Raw genomic sequence first — 17,318 nt, 5'->3', positions numbered from 1 at the left:
TTTGCTCCTTCTTAGGGGCTGGTAACTTGATGCTTTTTTAAAAAGGGGAAAGCTGAGAGTCCCAGGAAGTTCTGTTTCCCTCCTGGTCAAAACCAGTCCCTTTCCATTTTGCCAAGAGGTAGCTGGGTGTGCTCTTGTTGGAGCTAAAGCGTCCTCTGGGGCTGGGGTCCCTTTGACCCCAGGACTCAGAGAGGAGACGGGTGGGTGCAAAAGTGTTGCACAGCCCAATACCTTCAGGGTTTGAGTTTCACGCTCCAGGTGTTGCCACAGGAAAACAGTAGGGATTCCTCACCAGTCAAGTTTGCACCCTTTATAATACAGTGTTTGGCTTATTTTCTCCCTTCTCTTCCTCCCACTTTGTTGTTCTGGACGCCTGAGGAAAAACTGGTTTCACTCCACCATTCTGGATCTTTCACTCTGTTCTTACCCAGTACGTTTCTGAGCACAATTCAAAGTGTTGGTGCTGACCTTTAAAGCCCTAAACGGCCTTGGCCCAGTACATCTGAAGGAGCATCTCTACTCCCATTGTTCAGCTAAGGTCCAGCGCCGAAGGCCTTCTGGCGGTTCTCTCCCTACAAGAAGTGACGTTACAGGGAACCAGGCTTCTCGGTCTTAGTGCCTGCCCTGTGGAACTCCCATACGGGACCGCCTCTCCTGGTCTGCCCCGTGGAGGACCTTAATAAAGGTCCACAAATGACAACATTTTGGAGGTCCCAAGTCGCAAGGTGGTTAGATTGGTCTCAACTAGGGCCAGGGCCTTTTCAGTACTGGCCCCGATCTGGTGGAACGCTCTGTCACAAGAGACCAGGGCCCTGCGGGACTTGACATCTTTCCGCAGGGCCTGCAAGACAGAGCAGGGTTCAAATCTTCCCTCAGCCATTCATCTCCCTGCATGAGCTTGGGCCAGTCACCGTCTCTTAGCCTAACCTACCTCACAGGGTTGTCGTGAGGATACAATGGGGAGGGAGAGAACCGTGCACAGCATCTTGAGATTCTTGGAAGATAAAGGAGTATAAATGCAATAAATAAATGAATTAAATTAAATCAGACTGCTGCCTTTTGGATCCTATTCAACTCAGTACATAACAGTTGGTTTTGAAATACAGTTAATTCACCATCTGCTCTGGCTTCAGCAGGGCCTTAAATTCCAGAGTCTTTGTGAATTAGGACCACCCTGCACTCAGCTCTGACCCGTGGCTCCTACAAGCTGGCAGCATGTGACAGCAGCCACAATCCTGGGAATGGCTTCATTGCTGGAGCATGAAGCTCTGCCACTGCTTCGACTGGCTGTCTATTGGTCAGTTTACACCAGGGGTCAGCAACCCGCGGCTCCGGAGCCGCATGTGGCTCTTTTACACCTTTGCCACGGCTCCGGGGCGGATACTAGCGAGGGGAGGAGGCGCATTGTGTGCCCCGACACTCCCCACTGTTTTAAATGTCGCAATGGTTTTGCGGCTCCCAGTTTTCCCCCCTTCGGTCCAAGTGGCTCTTTTTGTCTTAAAGGTTGCAGACCCCTGGTTTACACCTATGGGGAGCCAGGCTCCAGCGAACTGAGACCCAGAGTGGGTTTAACAATCACGAAGGTGGTTTCTGCGTGTGCTGTAGAGGGAAGTGAGTGGCAGATGGGGCTCGTCCACCAGGGAAGGTGAAGGAAAACACTGATTCGGATCCACTGCCTTGCCGGATATTTTTGGGAGGAGAAAAGCCTAAGGAGTACACCCTACACAAATCCAGTAAGAGCTGTTCGATGGTGGAAGTGTCTTTCTTGGAGGTTTTCAAGCAGAGGTTCATGGAATCATAGAATGGTAGAATTGGAAGGGACCCCGTGGGTCATCTAGTCCAACCCCCTGCAATGAAGGAATATTTCACCCAGTGTGGGGCTCGAACCCACAACCCTGAGATTAAGAGTCCCATGCTCTACCGACTGAGCTATCCCAACTCATTTGTCCCGGATGCTCCAGCTGAGATTCTTCCATGGCAGGGGGTTGGACTAGATGACTCTTGAGGTCCCATCCAAGTCTATAATTATAATTATAATTATTAATTTATTGAATATATGTACCGGAGGTCTCGGGGCAGTTCACAGAACAGATCACAATATATAAAATCAAGATAAAAACAATAACCCAATAACACGCCCCCCTTTCCCAAAAGAGCCACATTTTAAAAGGGCATAGGATATACCGTATTTTTCGTCCCATAGGACGCACCTAGTTTTTTTGGGGGGGAAATAAAGGAAATTTCCCCCCAAAAAAACCAGGTTGGGGAAACCAAACTAGGTCGAGGAACAGCAGGATGGCGGTGCTGCACCTCCTTGCTGTCCCCCGAGCTTGTGGGGCTGGCCGATGTCTGGCGGGCAGGCGGGGCGCTCTGCCTCAGGGTGTCTGTTGCGCCGGGCGGCAGGCTGCTATCCGCAGCATAGGGCTGCCTAGGCTGCGGATGTGTTCCTGAAGCCTGGAGAGCGAGAGGGGTCGGTGCACCTGCATTCGCCCCATAGGACGCACCCAGATTTCCCCTTCATTTTTGGAGGGGGAAAAGTGTGTCCTATAGGGCGAAAAATACGGTAAATCAGATCAAAGGCCTGGTTAAAAAGGAACGTTTTGCCTGGCACCTAAAGGTGTGTAATGAAGGCCCCAAGTGAACTTCCCTGGGGAGAGCCTTCCACAGACGGAGAGCCACTGCAGAGAAGGCCCCGTTCTCGCGTTGCCCCCCCTCCGTACCTCTTGAGGAGGCGCACGGAAGGAGGGCCTCGGAAGTTGATCTCAGGGTCCGGGTAGGTTTATATGGAAAGAGGCGGTCCTCTTTAGGATTCTGTCATTCCTTCTTCCCCAAACTGGTTTCACTCTTTCCACCCACCATCAGGAAAGAAAAGGGGTGTGGGATCTGCATTCACAGTGCTCTGTTTCTTCCTTGGCTCCTGTTTTAAGAAAGAGAGAGAGAAATCATCTTACAGCTTGAGCTGCCAAGGGTTAAAATTATCTGAGCTGGATTCCTAGAGAGGATGGGGATTTGGGGAGGGGGAGGAAGACCTACAAAGCAAATGGGTATTTCTGCCCAAAGCCCCTCCTGCCTGGTTCTTGCTTTGGAGGAATGCAGCCTCGGGGTCTCCCCAGTTCGGCATCGGGGACCCTTCTATGATCTGGTGAGCCCCCCTACCTATTAATTTGACTTAAGTGGAGAGGAGTCGGGAGGATGCAACTGCAATGCAGGAAAAAGGGGGGTGGGGGCTAGGAGTCCCCTGCGAGGGGGAGAGAGAGGCCCGGATTTGTGGCTGAATAGAAAAGAAGAGAGCCCGAGAAGAGCAAACAAGATCCTCCTCTCCCCATTTTCACCCCGCTTGTGCACCTGATCATCCTTTCACACGAACAGAACACCCGCATCATGATGCGGGGGAGCGCCGGGCGTGTCGGTCTGTAGCGCGGCGCTGATTGGCGGAAGCGCGGCGTAATTTGTGCCAAGATTCGAATGGGTGCTCCTTCCCCCCCCCCCTCGAATCGCGCATCCGCTCGGAGAAGCGCGCGCGCGCCGTTTCAGACGTGCAAGGTTTCACACGCGGTGGGGAGGCTCTTCCGTCGCCCGAATGCAAAACTGGGGGAAGCTGTCGATCAAAGGCGGGAGACGCTGGTGGGAAGCAAAAGGGCCTGTGCGAATCTGGGCTTTAAAGGTTACAGGGCACGGATTGGGAGAGGAGTCTGGGGGGTTTTGGGGTGAAGGGAGGGTGGAAGCTGGAAAAGAGGAGAGTTGTAAGGGGGAGATCAGAGGGGTGGGATCCGTCATCTTCTGACTCCCAGCCAAACTGAAGGCTTTAATCCACTAGTCCTCAAGGAAAGGAACTCCACCCACAAATCTCTAGTTTCTATATAATTTCAAACTTGTCATTCCCCTGCCATTTCTTCAGGGTGCAAGGGAGCTAGTTGCTAACCCAGATTTATCCACATTTGTTCAAGGAAAATCTTCCAGCCCTGAGAACGTCATAATTTTCTAACAAGACAATGTGTGGGCGCAAAATAAGAATGGATAAATATGAAGAAATCTGGAAGGAATATTTAAGCGATAAGGCGGATAGTGGTGGGAAGTAGGGGGAGGAGAGACAGAGATGGGAAAATATTGTTTTAAAAGGTGTAAAGGTAAAGGGTAAGGGGACCCCTCCCCTGACCATTAGGGTAAGGGGACCCCTCCCCTGACCATTAGGTCCAATCGTGGCCGACCCTGGGGTTGCGACGCTCATCTCGCTTTATTGGCCGAGGGAGCCGACGCACAGCTTCCGGGTCATGTGGCCAGCATGACTAAGCCGCTTCTGGCGAACCAGAGCAGCGCACGGAAACGCCGTTTACCTTCCCGCCGGAGCGGTACCTATTTATCTACTTGCACTTTGACGTGCTTTCGAACTGCTAGGTTGGCAGGAGCAGGGACCGAGCAACTGGAGCTCACCCCGTCGTGGGGATTCGAACCGCTGACCTTCACAAGTCCTAGGCTCTGTGGTTTAACCCACAGCGCCACCCACGTCCCCCCCCCCCAAAAAAAGGTGTAGTCGGAGGTATATCAGTGTATTCTGAATTGTCAAATTGTGTTATTATTGTTATTATGATATGTGTCTTTTGCGGTTGATGTTTGTATCGAAAAAAATGGTTAAACAATTTTTTTAAAAAAGACAACGTCTTGGCTTTGCAGGACTTGGTAGCGGTGCCTTCAGCCGGCCCCTTGGCTTTGCCTTGAGAAATTGGCAGGAAAGGAGAGAGCGGTTTACCTGAAAAAAGATTGAAGATGGAGAATCCAGAAACAGCTGGCCGTGAAGCAGGAAGAGGCCCTGGTGCCATCCAAACTGGGGCCAGCGAGGGATTATGGGAAAGAACCACGCAGGAGATCCCGGGCAAGGAGGTCGTCCTCAGCTCAGACGCTCAACGCCAGCATTTCAGGCAATTCTGCTACCAGGAGGCCGAGGGACCCCGAGAGGTTTGCAGCCGACTCCACCATCTTTGCCGTCGGTGGCTGGAGCCAGAGAGACACACCAAGGCTCAGATCCTGGATTTAGTGATCCTGGAGCAGTTCCTGGCTGTCCTCCCCCCGGAGATGGAGAGCTGGGTCAGGGAATGTGGAGCGGAGACCAGTTCCCAGGCGGTGGCCCTGGCCGAAGGTTTCCTCCTGAGTTGGGCAGAGGAAAAGAAGCAGACAGAGCTGCAGGTGAGAGAGGGTTTCATCCTGGTGCCAGTGTGGTGTAGTGTTTAAGAGCGGTAGTCTTGTAATCTGGGGAACCGGGTTCGCGTCTCTGCTCCTCCACATGCAGCTGCTGGGTGACCTTGGGCCAGTCACACTTCTCTGAAGTCTCTCAGCCCCACTCACCTCACAGAGTGTTTGTTGTGGGGGGGGAAGGGAAAGGAGAATGTGAGCCGCTTTGAGACTCCTTCGGGTAGTGATAAAGCGGGATATCAAATCCAAACTCTTCTCTTCTTCAAACATGCAGGAGGCTATCCTGGCACTCTCTGCAGTTGTCCAATCTGCACTGAAAATGTCCCAAAGCCTCTTGACTCTCCCTTTTTGTCACCCTTCCCCACATTCCCTGTTTCTGGTAAAGGGTCTGTTTTCAGAAGTGGCTCCTGATTACCCTGACGCAGAGAAGGCTCCGGTGGGTCCCAGAGAAAGAGAGACGGTCCAGGAGGGTCTTGGAGGTGCCACCTCACTGGGTAAGGCTGAACGGGGCATCATCTTGGGCTCCTTCACTTATTTAAGGAATCAAAGGGGTGCCATTTATATATAGATATATATACTGTATTTGTGTTCTTGTTTGGCGATCACTCGTAGCCGAGTAAGATTGTCTTCCATAAACAGAGTCTTAACAGTGAGTCCATAAGTGATTGTGGAGGCCAATTGTGAATGCACACATCCTTCCACAGTGAAGATACAGGTTTCCGGGCGGGGGTTGATCATGGTGAGGGTTTGCCAAGTGAGTCCATAAGTGACTGTGGAGGCCAATTCTGGATCCACACGTCCTTGCACAGTGGGGACATTGGTTTCCAGGAGGGAGTTGATCACAGTGAGGGTTTGCCAAGCGTGCCTTTCTCTTAGCACGTTTCTCCCTTTCGTCCTGAGTTTGAGCATCTTCAAAGCTCATGACACCTTTGGTAAAGGCTGTTCTCCAACTGGAGCGCTCGCAGGCCAGTGTTTCCCAGTTGTCGGAGGAGAGAGGCGGCTGTTCCATCTGACAAGCAGAAATGCTTTTGCCGGTGGAACAATTCTAACTGTGCAACCTTGATCTCCACCCTCGGTGACCACTTAGAGATGTGTCACTTGAACTCTGGGACGAGCGAGATCACCTTTGTCTCTCACAGGTGAAGGAATGATCCTGACAAGGCCTTCTCAGCCGTCTCTCCTTTATTCCAGAGGGGAAGTAGTTGCTGCGACAACAAATCAGGTAGGAGGACAGATCATTTCATTCATTCATTCGTTTGTTTGTTTGTTAAATTCATCAGGGCAGTTCACAACGTAAAATTACAATGTTTAAAAACCACAAATGCGCAATAAAAATAAGAAGGGAACCAAACCAATCATCCTCTCCTCTGAAAGGGCATTGGATGGATGTCAGTCAGCCAAAGGCCTGGTTGAAGAGGAACATTTTTGCCTAGTGTCTAAAGCTGTATCATGAAGGCGCCTGGGGAGTCTCCCTGGGGAGAGCATTCCACAGACAGGGAGCCACTGCAGAGAAGGCCCCGTTTTTGTGTTACCACCCTCCAGACCTCTCATGGAGGCGGCACACAAAGAAGGGGCTTAGGGGACGATATTGGGGTCTGGATCAGTTCATATGAGAAGAGGTATTGTAGGGAGATAGGCTGGGGTCCGCCTAGGTGCCTCTGTTCCCTCCACAACTCCCTGGGCTTGACGAAGAAGAAGAAGAAGAAGAAGAAGAAGAAGAAGGAGTATACTGCCCTATACCTGTGGGTCTCAGGGTTCACCAGATAAAATCATAATATAAAAACACAAAATGCATAATAAAAATAAAAGAAAGAACAACCAAATAATCATACCTCCCCAACACATTTTAAAAGGGCATTAGATGTCAGTCAGCCAAAGGCCTGGTTAAAGTGGAATAATAATAGTAATAATTTTGAAATTGAAATACTTTCTTGTCACTTGTACAACTTGTATATTTATAAATTTATTACTTATATTCCGCCCATCTGGCAGGGTTTTCCCAGCCACTCTGGGCGGCTTCCAACAAAAGATTAAAAATACATTAAAACATCAGTCATTAAAAACTTCCCTAAACAGGGAATGGCACACGGGTGGCACTGTGGGTTAAACCACAGAGCCTCGGACTTGCCGATCAGAAGGTCGGCAGTTCGAATCCCTGCCATGGGGTGAACTCCCGTTGCTCGGTCCCTGCTCCTGCCCACCTAGCAGTTCGAAAGCATGTCAAAGTGCAAGTAGATAAATAGGTACCGCTCTGGCGGGAAGGTAAACGGCGTTTCTGTGTGCGGCGCTGGTGCTGGCTCGCCAGCTGCAGCTTCGTCATGGTAGCCACATGACCCAGAAGCTGTACGCCGGCTCCCTCGGCCAATAAAGCGAGATGAGCACCACAACCCCAGAGTCGGCCACAACTGGACCTAATGATCAGGGGTCCTTTTACCTTTACCTTTAAACAGGGAATGCTTTTGAATCTCTCCCCTTCTCTTTCCATATGTCAAAGCCACCTAGAAGGTGGACTGAGAATGTTATTGACATTAGAATTTCAAAGTTGGGAGGAATCTCCCTCCATGGATCATCTTAGCCCAACCCCCTTCATTGCAGGAATCTCAGCTAAAGCATCCCTGACAGGTGGCCACCCAACCTCTACTTATAAACCTCCAAGGAGGGAGAGGTCACAGCCTTCGCAGGCCAGCAGGTTCTTCCTAAGGTTTAGCTGGAATTCTTGCAATTTGACTCTTTCAGTTCGGGTCCAGCCCTCTGGAGCAGCCCAAGGCAAGCTGGCTCTCCCCCAAAAAACAGAGTCCTTTCTGTTCGGGATAATTCGGATGGAAATTCCCAGGTGTCAAAAAAAAGGTGGCATATTTATGCGCCCCGTGTTTTGTTAGCCCAAAAATTGAAAACGAGTGAGGTCCCAACGAAAGAAGAATGGCAGCTTAAGTTGCCAGAATATGTGCAGCTTGCAGACTTAACATACAGAATAAGAGAACAAGAAGAAAATACGTTTAGAGAAGATTGGAAAACGTTTATAGGATATATTGGAAATAACTGTGTACAGCTGAAAACGCTGGCAGCATTAAGATAAATTCAACAGTGTGAATAAGTTTTGATGGATGCAATAATGGCATGGTTTTTGTAAAATATGCAGGGTTTTATGATATGTGAAATAAACCATGAAAAGAGAAGAAGGGAAGCCAATGATATTTTAAGGATGTGAAAATGATGGTTTTAAATTGTAAAACACAAAACTTAATAAAAATTATAAGGCCTACATTAGCTCCCAGTATGTTTCCAAGCACAATTCAAAGTGTTGGTGTTGACCTTTAAAACCCTAAACAGCCTCGGTCCAGTATACCTGAAGGAGCGTCTCTACCCCCATCGTTCTGCCTGGACACTGAGGTCCAGTGCCGAGGGCCTTCTGGTGGTTCCCTCACTGCGAAAAGCAAAGCTACAGGGAACCAGGCATAGGGCCTTCTCGGTAGTGGCGCCCGCCCTGTGGAACGCCCTCCCATCAGATGTCAAAGAAAAAAACAACTATCAGACATTTATAAGACATCTGAAGGCAGCCAGCCCTGTTCAGGGAAGTTTTTAATGTGTGACATTTTAATGTATTTTTAATCTTTGTTGGAAGCCGTCCAGAGTGGCTGGGGAGGCCCAGCCGGATGGGCGGGGTACAAATAACAAATTATTGTTGTTGTTTAGTCGTGTCCAACTCTTCGTGACCCCATGGACCAGAGCACACCAGGCACTCCTGTCTTCCACTGCCTCCCGCAGTTTGGTCAAACTCATGCTGGTAGCTTCGAGAACACTGTCCAACCATCTCGTCCTCTGTCGTCCCCTTCTCCTTGTGCCCTCAATCTTTCCCAACATCAGGGTCTTTTCCAGGGAGTCTTCTCTTCTCATGAGGTGGCCAAAGTATTGGAGCCTCAGCTTCAGGATCTGTCCTTCCAGTGAGCCCTCAGGGCTGATTTCCTTCAGAATGGAGAGGTTTGATCTTCTTGCAGTCCATGGGACTCTCAAGAGTCTCCTCCAGCACCATAATTCAAAAGTATCAATTCTTCAGCGATCAGCCTTCTTTATGGTCCAGCTCTCACTTCCATACATCACTACTGGAATAAATTATTATTATTATATTATTAAATACAAAAACAAGCTGGCTCCATCTTGCATGTGACAGCCCTTCAGATATTTGAAGATGGCGATCGTATCTCCTCTCAATCTTCTCAAGTATATACAGTGGTGCCTCGCAAGACGAAATTAATTCGTTCCGCAAGTTTTTTCTTCTTGCGAGTTTTTCGTCTTGCGAAGCACGGTTTCCCATAGGAATGCATTGAAAATCAATTAATGCGTTCCTATGGAAACCGCTTGCCAGGCTGGCGGTGCGGAGAAGGGCTTTTCTCCCCACCGCAAGCCTTCCGGACAGGTACGGGAACAGAGGGGAAGGGGCGCAGCGCTTCTCCTCTGTTCCCGGGGCTTGCGGTGGGAGGAGGGTTTTTCCTCCCCACCGCCAACATTCAGAGCAGCATTCTGAATGTTGGCGGTGGGAAGGAAAACCCTCCTCCCACCGCAAGTCTTCAGGACAGCCATCCGAAGGCTGGCGCGGGGAGAAGCTCTCTCCGCCCCACCGCCAGCCTTCGGAGCAGCCTTCCGAAGGCTGGTGGTGGGGCAGAGAGCTCTCCGCCCCACCGCCAGCCTTCGGAGGAGGTCCGAGGACAGTGGGGAAGACGCGCTGCGCTTCCCCGCTGTCCCGGAGATTTCCCTATGGGCTTTCGTCTTGCGAAGGAAGCCCATAGGGAAATTCGTTTTGCGAAGCGCCTCCAAAACGGAAAACCCTTTCGTCTAGCGGGTTTTCCGTCTTGCGAGGCGTTCGTCTTGCAGGGCACCACTGTACTTCCCAGTCTCCTTTCCTTGATGAGCCTTATGGGTTTTGCTAGTAGATGGCGTGCTTGCTACCTACAAAGAGGCAAATATTTGATTTTCTCCTGCTTATTTTATTCATTTACACCCCACAACTACAGGCACCTCTCGTTGTCTCCTAGGGTGAAGGATCCACCTTTGAGGAGGTTGCTGTGTACTTCACGGGGGAGGAATGGGCTGGGCTGGCTCCTCACCAGAAAGCGCTGCATACAGAAGTCATGCAGGAGAACGGCCATCTTGTCGCCTCTCTCGGTAAGACCCTCAAGCAGACAGTCACATTTATTTATATATATTTATATATTTATATAATGGTAGGCACATTATAGGGGTGTTTTTTTTTGGCAGAATCTCAATATCAAATCCGCCTTCCCCCTTTTCTAGCAGGGTTGATCTATATTTACCGATTCAAAGCAATTAACCTCATTAGCAGGGTTATTTGAAGATTTGTAAGCTGAAACTGCGTTTCGGAAGTCGAACGGACTTCTGGAATGGATTCCGTTCGACTTCCAAGGTACGACTGTACTTTGCAAGGTTGTTATTGTGCTTCACCAGATCTTAACCTATTACAGTATTTGTAAGAATGGATTGCAAATACCATTGAATTTGTCCATGGCAAGTCTACGTTTATATGCAAGTTGTTCATACCTTAATAAGCACAAATACAAAAATAGATTAATTTTTTTCAGGTTAAGAACTGTTTTATTCGAGTTCGGGATTTTTACATACATTATATTATCTCCTTCCAATTTTTAAATTTCCCGTACAATTTATAAATCTTCCTCCCTTCCCACCCCACCCCCCATATCCATTGGAAGGGTTCAAACAATTATCCTCAGCCACAGACATAACGTCTTTAGTTTCCACCGAATGTCTTTTGTTCCAGTAGTTTTTATCCAATCAAGATAGGGGTTCCATCTGTTCCTTATCGTGGTGGAATTGACCTCCCACGTTGTTTCCTGTGACATGACTGCGACAATGTCCGACTGAATAAGTTCAAACAAATAACTATTCCATGCCTTTACTGTCCATTTTTCTCTATCTTTTCCAACTTAAAGCTATCGTTGCCTTTCCTGCTAATACCATAGCTTTGAAGCTAAACTGGTCACTTTTCTCTATAGCTGTGTTTCCAAGTATACCCATTGTCATGAAATCAAAGTCTATTGAAAGCTTCACTTAAAAAAATTCATTAATAACCTTTCGGATACAAAAATAGATTTAAATACAAAAAAAAGATTAGAGTTATTGCAGAATATACGAAGTTATTGGGTGAAACCATTGGTCCATCTAGTCCAGTATTGTCTACGCTGGACTGGCAGAAGCTGTCCAGGGTTCCAGGCAGGAAGGCTTTTCCAGCCATACCTGAAGATTCCAGGGTTTGGACCTGAAACCTTCTTCATGCAAGGCAGAAACTTTACCGCTGAGCCATGCTCCTTCCTCAGAAGCCTGACAAAACAGCTGTGCTGTAGCAATTGGCCCACTGTCTGTTCTTGCTGGTATCACCTCTCCAAACTCATTTCCCAGGATGCACCAGGGCTCCTTCCACCATCCTTCAGTTAGCAGGTGGGGGAATCGGTTTGGACCAGTGAGCCAGGTTGTTATCCGGCTGCACACAATGATGTTGATACGGCTCAGTCAGGAAAGAATGCATCTTCTGCCTTCTGGAAGAAGGTACAGGGTTATAAAGACTAGGACTAGCTGCCTGAGAAACAGTTTCTATCCAAATGCGATTTTGTTTTGTTTTTTGTTTCTTATTTTAAATTTTTAATAAATTTTATTTAACATAATTATTGCAAAATACAAGCAAAATACATACAAATACATACATAAATATATTTTTTGGTTAAGCACACATGGTATATAAAAAAGAACAAAAAATAAAAAAGGAAGAAAATAAAAAAAGAAGAAAAATTGGAAGAAGAAAAATTGGAAGAATTTATTCCAAATTTATTCTACAAATATCTCAATAATAAAACTTCATTGATTGACTTCCATCGCTTACACTGCACTTCCTATATACATTTTAAGCAAGTGGTAGAATTCTCGCCTGCCAAATGCAATTTTGGTTTTCAATGCAGTGTAAGGAGTCTCTGGGAGTATATTGTATTTAAAAATGGGGTATCAGAGTTTTTAGGGGGCTAAACAGGTTGGGATAGCTGGGACAGCAGGCTTGTTGGTTTTTGAATGTCTGATGTAGATTTTTCAATTTCATTGTTCTGTATGGGACAAGGACAATAAAGATGATCGTATCGTATCTGATTGTTGCATTTGCTTACACAATAACCTTGTGAGGTAGGATAGGCTGAGAGAGAGTGACTGGCCCAGGATAAACCAGTGAACTTCAGGTCTGAGCTGGGAGCTGAAACAGTGGTCGTTAGATGTGTGAGAGGATTTCCCTCCCATCTAAACGTTAGCAGTTTTTCCCCTTTATCACAAGTGGTGGTTTAAGCTGTCCAGTGATTCAAGACTCTCATTTCTTCCTCTCTTTTCTCTCCCCGTTGCAGCAGAAGACATACGTGAAACCATGGCGAAAACAGAACTACCCGGATTGCCACCGGAACGAGGTACATGTGAAGACGTGGAACAGCAGAGAAGGAAAAGAAAAACAAGTCAGAATGGCTGGAGTAAACCCTCTGCTTCCGAAGGCTGCAACTACCACGAGATTGCAACAGATGAAACAACAGATGAAATAAGAGAAACGAGCAAATGTTGTGTGTATTGGGAGTGTTTCAGTTCAGCTCCTCGCACAGGTCAAAAAACAAACCAGTGCTTGGAAGGCAGAAAGTGCGTCGATGAGACGATAACTGCGATTAATCAGATGATTCACAAAGAGGGGAAACCATTCCGGTGCGTGGAATGTGGAAAGCACTTCAGTCTGAGTTCCAGCCTTGCTTCTCACCAGATAATTCACAGAGCGGAGAAGCCATATAGGTGCTTGCAGTGCGGAAAGGGCTTCAGCCAGAAAATTCATCTCACTTCCCATCAAAGAACTCATACAGGGGAGAAACCGTATCAGTGCCCGGAATGCGGGAAGAGCTTCAGCGAGAAGGCGAACCTCGCTTCCCATCACCGGACGCACACAGGGGAGAAACCGTATCAGTGCCCCCAATGTGGGAAGTGTTTCAGGCTGAGCTCTACCTTGAGTTCCCATCAAAGAATTCACAGGGTGGAGAAGCCCCATAAGTGCTTGGAATGCGGGAAGGGTTTCAGCCAGAAGATTCACCTCACATCCCACCAGAGAATTCACACAGGGGAGAAGCCCTACCAGTGCGTGGAATGTGGGAAAAGCTTCATTAGATACTCCAGCCTGACTTCACACCAAAACATCCACAAAGGGGAGAAGCCATTTCGGTGCCCCCAATGCGGGAAGAGCTTCAGTCAGAGTTCCACCCTTAGTTCTCATCAGAGAATCCACAGAGTGGATAAGCCGTACAAATGCTTGGAATGTGGGAAGGGCTTCACTCAGATGATACACCTCACTTCCCACCAGAGGATTCACACAGGGGAGAAACCGTACCAATGTTCAGAGTGCGGGAAGAGCTTCATTCGAGGTTCGAACCTTATTTCGCATCAGAAAATCCACACCGGGGAGAAACCCTATCAGTGTTTGGAATGCGGGAAGAGCTTCAGTCACAAGATCAACCTCACTTCCCATCAAAGGATTCATACGGGGGAAAGGCCCTATCAGTGCTCAGAATGTGGGAAGAGCTTCAGTCAGAAGAGCAACCTTACCTCTCATCAGAGAATTCACACACAGGAGAAACCGTACCAATGCATGGAATGTGGAAAGAGCTTCAGCAGTAAGATCAATCTTGCCTATCATCAAAGAATTCACAGCAGTGCTTGGAGTATGCAGTAACTCTGGATCATACCGGCGAGCCCACATATAAGTGTTTTCTCCACCGGAAATGTCGATGAGTAATATTTATTTTTGTGAACGGGTAAGAAAATAGACATAAATGCACAAAGTACATACAGTGGTACCTCAGGTTACATACGCTTCAGGTTACATTCGCTTCAGGTTACAGACTCCGCTAACCCAGAAATACTGCTTCAGGTTAAGAACTTTGCTTCAGGATGAGAACAGAAATCGTGTGGCGGCAGCGGGAGGCCCCATTAGCTAAAGTGGTGCTTCAGGTTAAGAACAGTTTCAGGTTAAGAACAGCCCTCCGGAACAAATTAAGTACTTAAACCGAGGTACCACTGTATTGCTGTCAAATATAATGTTGCAGATAACTCCATGTCCTAGACAATCTAATAACAGAGAAAAATTAATCAGGCCCATTTCTGGGGAAACCCAACTTTCTCTGAATTTGATTCAGCCTTCTCTGTTAAGCAGTCCAAACCCTTGACAGGAGATACTAAACTGCCTTATCTTGACTTAGCTAAGCTTCAAAGCTTATCTCTGTTGTAAGCAATGAATCCTTATAATGCGTTATGTTTCGTTCAGGGCCCAATTTAATGAAATAATTTGTCTAGTCAAAAAGGAACAGCATCACCTAGCCGATAGCTGTATGTTTAGAAATGCCATGACCTAGTGAAATTAACATCTTTGAGTGCCAGAGGCACTTTGAACAACTGCATTTATATAACAATAATCTAAAAGTGACCGGAGTAAAAACACCTGCATGTTTTGAATAAAACACCTGCATGCTTAGATTGAAACCTGCATGTATATAACCTTGTTATTAGAATTATTGCTTTCTTTTCATCCAATAGGTATCCTGTAAAATTGGCAGTTTGATCTGAAATATTGTTATTAGCTATTTGATTTCTTACTTGCCTTTCACCATAAGGTGGATTCCAGCAATTAAAATGCTGTATTAAAAACAGTTTAAAACCAAGTTAAATTCACAGGAATGGGGGGGGCGGTTTCCTGAAAACCTGTATATCAATTGTAAAAAGCAAAGAGGTGTGTTTTCAGCATATGACATAAACTATACAAGGAATGTGTCCGACGCAGCTCTGTGGGGAGGGATTTCCACAACCTAGGGGCTGCCATAGAGAATGCCCTCTTGCAGGTCAACCCCTCATCTTCAAAAGGTGGTGGAACAGCCAAGATCTGCTGATCTTAACCCAAGAAGGTCTGTGGAGAAGGAGGCAATTTCTCAGATATTTGGGGCCTAAGTCAATTAGGGCTTTCAACGCTGTTAGAAGTGGGTCTGAGACCCTCAAAATAAAATCTGAACAAAATTGGTGAAGCAGCAAAGTGTTTATTGAATATAAAAGCGTTCTTGCAAGAGCAAGTGTCCAAAGCAGGCACACCCAAAATTAGCAAAACATAAGCTTATATCCCCTATTCCCAAGTGCAGGTTCCCTCCCTTGTTTCCCCATTGGCTCGTGCATGTGCAAAGTTTACAGCCTGTCACAAGGGTAGGCAAACTAAGGCCCAGGGGCCGGATCAGGCCCAATCGCCTTCTAAATCTAGTCCGGGAACCAGTGTGTTTTTACAAGAATAGAATGTGTTCTTTTATTTAAAGTGCATCTCTGGGTTATTTGTGGGGCCTGCCTGGTGTTTTTACATGAGTAGAATGTGCCCTTTTATTTCAAATGCATCTCTAGGTTATTTGTGCGGCATAGGAATTCGTTCATTTCCCCCAAAAAAATATAGTCCAGCCCCCCACAAGGTCTGAGGGACAGTGGACCGGCCCCTTGCTAAAAAAGTTTGCTGACTCCTGGCCTATCACGACCACCTAATTAAAATACTAACATCCCCGTCTTTGTTGACATCTCCCATTACAGTGGTACCTTGGTTCCCAAATGGCTTAGTTGTCAAACAAATTGGCTCCCGAACGCCACAAACCCAGAAGTAAGTGTTCCGGTTTGCAAATGTTTTTTGGAAGCCAAACGACCAACATGGCTTCTGATTGAGTGCAGGAAGCTCCTGCAGCCAATCAGAAGCCGTGCCTTGGTTTCTGAACCGAGATAACCTGGGGAACTTCTGTGGCAGCCAGCAGTACAGTCCAAGTGATGCAGGAAGCAGACAGGACGAACAGGAAGGTCAACAAGAAGAAGCTAGTTTATTGGTTAATTTTTCTAGTAAGGCTGTTTGCCATTTGGTATTTGGTACCATTGGCCCATGCTCACTCCTGACAGGTCTCTCCAGTGTCTGGTTATGATGTTTCTGGCTGCTGAAAGTAGATGGGTTATGAGTTCTTTGTGGTGTAAATGGGCATTATTGTCTTGGAAGATGTTTAGTAAGGCCAATTCTGGGGTGATTTCTAATACTTGCTTGGTTATTTTACATATTTCTCGTATGGGGACAAATAGAAGAAGACGCTTTCACCCCAGTATGGCTCCCCTCTATCACATACACAGCCCAACAAGACGACAAAAACCCACCAACAGCATACAAATCAATATTGGCTAACCTGATCCGAAACACCCACCCACCCAACTCACACACGAAAACAAAGACAACCACAGCCAACCACAAATGAACAACCACACCCTAGGCCAACTCCAACCTCTCTCACCACCAAAGGAACACAATTGAACAGCAAAGAACCTGCACAAGCAACGCTGACACAAAACCCCACATATATTTAGTAAAATATAAACATCGTCAGTCATGCGGCTTGGAAGATGATGGCCCCAGGCCACGGCTGGGGCGGACTTTCCAAGTGACCACCAGGTAAGCCTGTCCTACATGCTTAAAAGAGAGGAATCCCCAGGGGTCATCTAGCCCAAGCCAATGCAGGAATCTCGGCTAAAGCATCTATGACAGATGGCCAGCCAACCTCAGCTTAGAAACCTCCAAGGATGGGGAGTCCGCCACCTCTCAAGGAGACTGTGCCACTGTTGAACAGCTCTTACTGTTATATAGTTCATTCATTCATTCAGCTTGGACTGGTGCAATGCGCTCTACGGGGGGCTACCTTTGAAGGTGACCCAGAAACTACAACTAATCCAGAATGCGGCAGCTAGACTGGTGACTGGGAGCGGCCGCCGAGACCACATAACACCGGTCTTGAAAGACCTACATTGGCTCCCAGTACGTTTCCGAGCACAATTCAAAGTGTTGGTGTTGACCTTTAAAGCCCTAAATGGCCTCGGTCCAGTATATCTGAAGGAGCGTCTCCATCCCCATTGTCCAGCTCAGACACAGAGGTCCAGCTGCGAGGGTCTTCTGGCAGTTCCCTCATTGCGAGAAGCCAAGTTACAGGGAAGCAGGCAGAGGGCCTTCTCGGTAGTGGCACCCGCCCTGTGGAACACTCTCCATCAGA

The 17,318-nt window shown here is 47.6% G+C and overlaps 1 protein-coding gene across 3 annotated transcripts; it reads left to right on the top strand.

Moving 5' to 3' along the window:
* Positions 1-2,846: 2,846 nt before the first annotated feature.
* LOC308469483 (uncharacterized protein) lies at positions 2,847-15,710 on the top strand. 3 transcript variants are annotated; one of them, XM_080992003.1, is made up of 6 exons: positions 2,847-3,142; positions 4,672-5,181; positions 5,573-5,681; positions 6,327-6,409; positions 10,218-10,347; positions 12,600-15,710. In XM_080992003.1, the coding sequence occupies exons 2-6, from the start codon at positions 4,765-4,767 to the stop codon at positions 13,949-13,951; spliced, it is 2,091 nt and encodes a 696-aa protein (XP_080848129.1). In that variant the 5' UTR covers positions 2,847-3,142; positions 4,672-4,764; the 3' UTR covers positions 13,952-15,710. The 3 variants fall into 3 exon arrangements, with proteins under 3 accessions (XP_080848129.1, XP_080848127.1, XP_080848128.1); XM_080992001.1 differs by having other exon boundaries at positions 12,597-15,709; XM_080992002.1 differs by lacking the exon at positions 2,847-3,142 and adding an exon at positions 3,194-3,664 and having other exon boundaries at positions 12,597-15,709.
* The last annotated feature ends 1,608 nt before the right edge of the window (positions 15,711-17,318 follow it).

The sequence above is a fragment of the Podarcis pityusensis genome (assembly GCF_964106645.2).
Source record: "Podarcis pityusensis genome assembly, chromosome: 2".
NCBI classification, from domain to species: Eukaryota; Metazoa; Chordata; class Lepidosauria; order Squamata; family Lacertidae; genus Podarcis; species Podarcis pityusensis.
Note: the sequence above shows the minus strand (reverse complement) of the source record. Positions and strands in the feature narration are given on the sequence as shown.